The sequence below is a fragment of the Trichechus manatus genome, unplaced genomic scaffold (assembly GCF_000243295.1).
Source record: "Trichechus manatus latirostris isolate Lorelei unplaced genomic scaffold, TriManLat1.0 scaffold00211, whole genome shotgun sequence".
Classification (NCBI taxonomy): Eukaryota; Metazoa; Chordata; class Mammalia; order Sirenia; family Trichechidae; genus Trichechus; species Trichechus manatus.
In genome coordinates, this window is record NW_004444147.1 from 3,106,461 (window position 1) to 3,114,155 (window position 7,695).

Consider the following 7,695-nt stretch of genomic DNA (forward strand, 5'->3'; position numbering starts at 1 on the left):
ATGTTGTGGGGTTGTTAACCAATGTCATAAAACAATATGTGTACTACTGTTTCATGAGAAACTATTTGTTCTGTAAACCTTCACCTGAAGTACAATAAAAAAAATAATAATCTCAAAAAAAAAAAAAAAGAAAATGTTCTACATCCTACTTTGGTGAGCAGCATCTGGGGTCTTAACAGCTTGTGACCGGCCATCTAAGATACATCTATTGGTCCCATACCATCTAGAGCAAACGAGAATGAAGTAAACCAAAGACACAAGGAAAATATTAGTCCAAAGGACTAATGGACCACATGAACCACAGCCTCCACCAGCCTGAGCCCAGAAGAACTAGATGATACCCAGTTACCAACACCAACTGCTCTGACAGGGATCACAATAGAGGGTCCCGGACAAAGCAGAAGAAAAATATAGAACAAAATTCAAATTCACAAAAAAGACCAGTCTTGCTGTTCTGACAAAGATTGGAAGAACCCCCAAGACTATGGCCCCCAGACACCCTACTAACTGAAAACTGAAACCATTCTCGAAATCCACCTTTCAGCCAAAGATTAGACAAGCCTATAAACAAACAACACACGAGGAACGTGCTTCTTAGTTCAGTCAAGCATATGAGACCAAGTGGGAAACACGTGCCCAAAGGCAAAGACAAGGCGGCAGGAAGGGACAGGAAAACTGGACGAACGGACATGGGTGGAAAAGGGCGGGAATGCTGACACATTGCAGGGATTATAATCAATGTCACGAAACAATTTATGTATAAACTTTTTGTGTATAAATTTTTTTAATGAGAAACTAACTTGCACTGTAAACTTTCACCTATAAAGCACAATTTAAAATATATATATATATATATATATATAAAGGGAGAGAGAAATTAATGGAGAAAATCCATGTGAGAGGGAAAAGAATATACAATTGAGAGATAGTTTAAGGATTCTCTATCAGAACAAGGGAAACGAACATAGATGCTCTCTTGACATTTTAGCACTCTAGTAGGGGCCAAGAAGAACCCATAACAGATATACTATCATCTTTTCAGGGGTAGAAAGTACTACAGCAAAATTCCACTGTATTAGGAAACAAAATATATTCAGAAAGGTACGTAGCACTGTTATTAATATCATACATACATCATTATGATAATTTACCACTAGAATATTAGTCACTACCCATTGCCATTGATTCCAACTCATAGCGACCCTATAGGACAGAGTAGAACTGTCCCATAGGGTTTCGAAGGAGTGGCTGCTAGATTCGAACTGCTGACCTTTTGGTTAGCAGCCAAACTCTTAATCACCGCGCCACCAGGGCACCAACTCATTGTAAAATCTTAAATAGTTAATAAAATGCATGGTTTTCATTTTCTTCCACTCGAGGTTAAATATATTCCACGTACCAACATGTATGTAATTTATAAATGGACCTACATCCCTCAATTATACCTCTGGTGAAGATTATTGATTTCTTCATCCTTGCGGTTTATTTCCACTCTGGCAGTTTTGATAAGTGCTGAAATATTCTTCTTAAGAGACTGATTTTCACTTTTTAAGCTGAAATTCTAAAGCATCATACAATACATTAATAAACTACGTATTCAAGGAATTGTTAATACTACTACTACTGTAGCTAATAACTACTGAATGCTAACTAATGTGAGACCTCATACATTTTATCTTCTAAAATTCTCAAAAAAGCCCCATTAAATTATCCTCATTATACAGATGGGAAAGTTGAAATTCAGAGAAGATAAATGGCATCAGATAAAGGCAATTCAAGTAAAACTACTTAAAACTGAATCAAATTTTAAAAAATAAATAACAGGAAAAATAATTTCACCAAAGTCATTAGCTTCAAAATAAAAATGTAAAACTTCATTATATCTAACAACTTAAGTTAAACTTGCAACAATGTACTAATTCTCAGATGAACAAAGAATGAATGTAGGGTTGACTGATTCTTCGGGGGCATGAGGAAAGACAGAAACAATTTTACCAAAAAATAAAAATCAATCACAGCAGGCCATGATATTCCTGATTTTTGCAGCATGATCACAAAAAGAGTCACTGTGGCAAAAACCGTGAAGGCATGGTCATTTTTTTCCCAAAGGCCTTTCTAAATCTTTGGTTCTCAAACTATTCTCTTTGAAACACTTGTCATCAACACTATAAATTTTCTATTATTTAACTGTCAGTAGTCTAAGTTTAAAAAAATTTTTATGTCAATGCTATTTAGTAAAGCAGTTTACCTGTATCAATTTCATCAACTCAGGAAATAAGGCATGTTTTGCCACATTTGCTACTTCATTTAGTGATAAAACAAGTTTCCTTAGAAACTGTCAACACTTTTAGTACTTTACTTTCTATTTATAACAAAAAATTTTTTTTATTAAATTTTCATTTTAAAACTTAAAAAGGCAAAAATAAAATCTTCATTATAATCCTACCTGTGTCTGTATTTCCTTATACTTTCTCGTCAGTTCTTTCATTTGTAGCTGACATTTTTCATATTCTACCTGCAACTGTGAAACATAAAAGCATTAACTTAATCACCATTCCAAATTATTTTCTTAGCTTGAATGACATTTCAAAATATTTAACATTCTGCACATCAACCCACTAAGAGTAGATGAGGCCCACTTCTACTGACAGGTACTGAGTAAGATTACTGGTTTTTAAAGTTGGACCTATTTAATAATGTATTTTGTTTAGTTTCACATTCAATCTTCAATCTTTAAAATTTGAAAAAAGTAGAAAAATTTGAATAAAGTCGAAAAAATTTTGTCTGCTTTAAGTCTCAGGACGCTGTAACATACAATATAACTTAGTACAAATCATGAACAGATTAATGTGTCACACTGCCTGTTGAGATTTTATATATTAAAACATTTAAATTTAATAAGGCAAAACTGTAACTAACTTTTGACAAGCATTTAGAAAACATTCTTTTAAAAAGAAGATCTGAAGGTGGAAACTGATTTAAATATTCTTTTAGTCTAAGAGCTAGTCTTAAATACAGAATGTCTAGTGAGCAGATACATACATCATTATATGTTGCCTCCTTTGCAGTTCCTTCTTCAGTCAGGATCTCTTCATATAAATCCAAACAATTTCTAGATGGAACACAGGATTTGGAAGCAAAGTCTAAAACAAACAAAAAACCCCTTACATTAAAATGCGTTGTGCTTTTTGATGCTGTGTCCATCTCAAAGAGCTATGAATTCCTCCATCTCCAGCATTTTATCCAAATCTATACTGATTTCATAGATGAGAGTTGGAAAACGAGATTACCTAAAATATTTCTGTGAATAAATCAGATGTGAGGATCATGTTTGTTCAAAGCTTGGAGAAGGTTTGACTACGGAAAGGGTTTCTAACTTTGATAGGTCATTAGACTCTGCACATCACAATCTTGCTGATTTGTTTGAAAATATTTATAGTAAGTATCCTTTTCAAGCTTTACAATATTATGTAATCTGTAACAGACTGAACAGTAATATAGTACAAACCCCACCATCAGTTGCATTTCAGTGTTACAAAATATTTCATACAAGGTCCAATTAAATCTGAGACCTAGATGAATAACAAACCTGTCTGCTAATTTGTTATATTGGTTAAGCTTAGGGCAAGAAAATACTTACTTAAGTATAAGACTTTCAATCACTTCAAAGAAAGGGCAAACTGTTCAGGAGCTGTGAGTTATTCCAGGAATAACTCATAATATACACTAACAACGACCAATCAAACAAAAAGAAACTGTTTTATAGAATCTACAGACCAGAAGCAGCACTGTCCAATCCAGCATATATGTCCAAAGAGCCTTCATCATTATTAAGAGGAGAAGCTGCAAAAAGAGCAAAAACTAGTTAAAACTGATTTTATGCACTTAGAGAAGTGTTTTCATTCCTACTTTGAAGGCCTATGAAAAAAGACTTTCTCTTTTGCTCCAAAAAAGAAGTTTTTCTATATTCTTATAAATAAGAAAACTTCAGTACATAGATTCATGATGCTATTACCTCAGATTTAAACATTAAAAATTTTACTTTCATTAAGAAAAATTACTTTCAAAAACATACTAGTGGGGGGGGGGGTCAAAATGGTTGAGTAGTCAGACGCTTCCAGTACACCCTCTTACAACAAAGACCAAAAAAAAACAAGTGATTCGATTATATACGGCAATCTGGGAGTCCTGAACATCAAAGGTAGAGCGGAGGAACCGGACTGGGTTGCAGTGGGAGGGAGAGACAGTTCGGAAGCAGCAAGGAGTTGCCAGACCTGACCGGCAAGAGCCAGCGCCCTTCAGGCCTGAGCAGCTTGTGGGTGAGCGGTGAGACAGGCAAGCGGCAGTGCTCAGGAGCCGTGTTTTCCACACCAGGAGAGACCCAGCGCCAGAGAGTCTACACGGCCACCCAGAACCAGTAAGAAGCAGCCCTCACTGGCGAAAGACAAGTACTTGCGTACGGCTTACCATGAGGATCAAATACACCGTCCTTAGGGAAAAACCTCTCTCCCATTCACCTCCCTGATCCCTAATCTACACTGGGTCCCGGACTGGCTTCAGCAATTGCCAAGTCCCCTGGGCCAAAAGTAGGATCTGTCACACGCCAGGAGCCATTCTCCCTGCCCTGGAGAGTGAACAAATTAACAAACAGGTAAAAATAAACTGCCAGCTTCCCTAAGCCAGGAACCCAGGGTAGGCACAGCTCCAAGGCCTAGCAACAGATGTAAGGGATCCACAGACTCTGAGTGCCTTTCCCCCTGGATAGACTTGTGTGGGCCCATCTCAACAGCACAGGCCCTCATTACCACAGTACAACAGGGTATATACCAGAAATATAACTTCAACTGTTTCAGCTGTAAAGTGGCAGGTTCTTGACATTTGACACTACTCTGCCCATTAAGCAGGGTCTTCACCTACCCACATCAGGAGCCTGAGGACTGGTGGCTCCACCCACACCACCTAGCCACCTGCGATAGGGGCCCATGAATAAGAGATGCCCCCAAGCCCTTACGGCCAACAGCACTGGGTGCTCATAGTCGGGCTCCAAAACCCACCCACCGACACACTCTAGGGAAGAGGGACACGCCTTCCTCCTGGACACTCGAGGGTGACCGTCAGACCACTGCCTTGCTCAGACTGTGTCCCCCTGCTGCAGCCAGATGCCTATGCCTACACCAATCACCTATGCCTGTCTAGGACTGTAAGTGAGAGCCTACACCACACACGTGGTGGCTATCTACCTGGGCACCTGAGCTGAATCCATACAGAAGGAGTGGGCAGACTTCTGAGCTCACATACCTAGTAACAGATCTAACCACCTGGTAACGGGACATTACAGCTTCAAAGGTGTCAATAATCAAACTAGCTCATACGAGCAGCCAATTTGGGCATATTAAAACAAAACAAGAAGCTAGAACACAGAAAGCAAATATAAAATAAATAAGTATAATAACTTATTGATGGCTCAAGGACAACAATCAATATCAAATCACATAAAGAGGCAATCCATGAAGGCTTCAGCAAGCTCCCAAAACACAGAATCTAGAAATTTTCCAAAGGAGGAAAATTTCATGGAATTACCAGAGGCAGAATAAAAGAGTAATATACAGAACTCTTCAAGAAGCTAGGCCCCGAGAGTATGGCCCCCAGACACCCTTTTAGCTCAGTGGTGAAGTTACCTCCGAGGTTCACGGTTCAGCCTGGGAGTGGGCAGCCCCGTAAAACCAAATGAGACTAATGAGGTACAGGAGTCCAGTGACAAGGGCCAGAAAGCAAAAGGGGACAAGGAAGCTGGTGATAGGGAACCCAAGGTTGAGTAAGGATATTGTTGATGTGTTGTGAGATTGTTAACCATTGTCATAGGGCAACATTTGTAGTAACTGTTAAATGAGAAACTATTTTGTTCTGTAAGCCTTCATCTCAAGTGAGAATAACAGAACAATTCGAAGAACGTAGTCAATGTCACTGAACTGTGCGTGTAGAAACTTTTGAAATGGTGTATCTTTGGTTATGTGTATTTTCACCAAAAAAAAAAAAGAGATTGAGAAGTTAGAGGGCTGATATGTTGTGGGGTTGTTAACCCATGTTATAAAACAACGGGTACTTCAGTTTCATGAGAAACTATTTGTTCTGTAAGCCTTCACCTGAAGTACAATAAAAAAAAAAATTTCAACAAGAAAAAAAAAAAAGAAACTAGGAAGGAAAGCAAAATGGAAAACAGGCAATAGAGGAAATTAAAAAGATTAGAGAAGAGCATAATGACAAATTTAACAGGCTGCAAGAATCCATAGAGAGACAGCAATCAGAAATCCAGAAGATTAACAATAAAATGTCAGAATCAGACAACTCAATAGGAAGTCATAGGAGCAGAATTAAGGAAATGGAACCCAGAATTAGTAATACCGAACATAAAATACTTGACAACAACTTATTTGAGAATAAGATAAAAGGATTAAAAAAATTAAGAAAACCGAAGAATTATGTGCGACTCTATCAAGAGGAATAAACTACGAGTGCTTGGAGTACCAGAACGAGGGGATAACAAAAAATACAGAGAGAATTGTTGAAGATTTATTGGCAGAAAACTTCCCTGATATCGTGAAACACAACAACGTATCTATCCAAGATGCTCATCAAACCCCACATAAGGTAAATCCCCCAAAAAAGTCACCAAAACATATTATAATCAAACTTGCCAAAACCAAAGAAAAAAAATTTTAAGAACAGCTAGGGATAAACGAAAAGTCATCTACAAAGAAGAGTCAGTAAGAATAAGCTCAGACTACTCAGCAAAAACCATGCAGGCAAAAAGGAAATGGGATGACATATTTACATAAAGCCTTGAAGGAAAAAAGCTGCCAGCCAGGAATTATATACCCAGCAAAACTCTCTCTCCAATTTGATGGCAAAATTAGGGCATTTCCAGATAAACAGAAGTTTAGGGAACTTGCAAACACCAAACCAAAACAACAAGAAATACTAAAAGGAGTCCGCTGATTAGAAAATCAGTAACATCAGATAACAACCCAAGACTAGAACACAGGACAGAGCAACCAGATATCAACCCAGATAGGGAAGTCACAAAAGTAAATTAAAGCTAAAACACTGAAAATAGGGAAACGGATGTCAATATGTAAAAGACGACAACATTAAAACAAAAAGGAGGGACTTAAAAAATAAAGAGATTTTTCATATGGAGAGGAAGTCAAGACTGGTATAAACTTAGAAAAACAGAGATAAATATTAAGGTAACCACAAATGAAACTAACAATCCTACAAGTCAAAATACAAATACTAGAAAAATATAAAGACTCAGCAAACACAAAATCAACAACAATGAAAAAGATGAAAAGAAAAGACATAAAGAAAAACGACTCAGCACAGAAACTTAAGTGGAACAAAGAAACTCTGAACAACACACAAAAAAGACATCAAAACGACAGCACTAAACTCATACCTATCAATAATTATGCTGAATGCAAATGGCCTAAGTGCGCTAATAAAGAGACAGAGAGCGGCAGATTGGATACAAAAAACACAGTCCGTCTATACGCTGCCTACAAGAGACGCTTTAGACTTAAAGACACAAACAAACTAAAACTCAAAGGATGGAAAAAATATATCAAGCAAACAACACTCAAAAAAGAGCAGGAGTGGCAATATTAATCTCTGACAAAATAGACTTTAAAGTAAAAT

The 7,695-nt window shown here is 37.3% G+C and overlaps 1 protein-coding gene across 3 annotated transcripts in view; it reads right to left on the reverse strand.

The window, feature by feature from the left end:
* CASP8AP2 (caspase 8 associated protein 2) overlaps window positions 1-7,695 on the reverse strand; it is a 57,204-nt gene that overhangs the window by 23,131 nt on the left and 26,378 nt on the right. For all 3 annotated transcript variants that reach the window (XM_023742484.1, XM_023742485.1, XM_023742486.1), the window contains exons 3-6: window positions 3,778-3,843; window positions 3,043-3,143; window positions 2,447-2,521; window positions 1,446-1,561 (exon numbers count right to left, since the gene is read on the reverse strand). In XM_023742484.1, coding sequence (XP_023598252.1) covers window positions 1,446-1,561; window positions 2,447-2,521; window positions 3,043-3,143; window positions 3,778-3,843 — 358 coding nt within the window. The remainder of the gene's footprint in view (window positions 1-1,445; window positions 1,562-2,446; window positions 2,522-3,042; window positions 3,144-3,777; window positions 3,844-7,695) is intronic.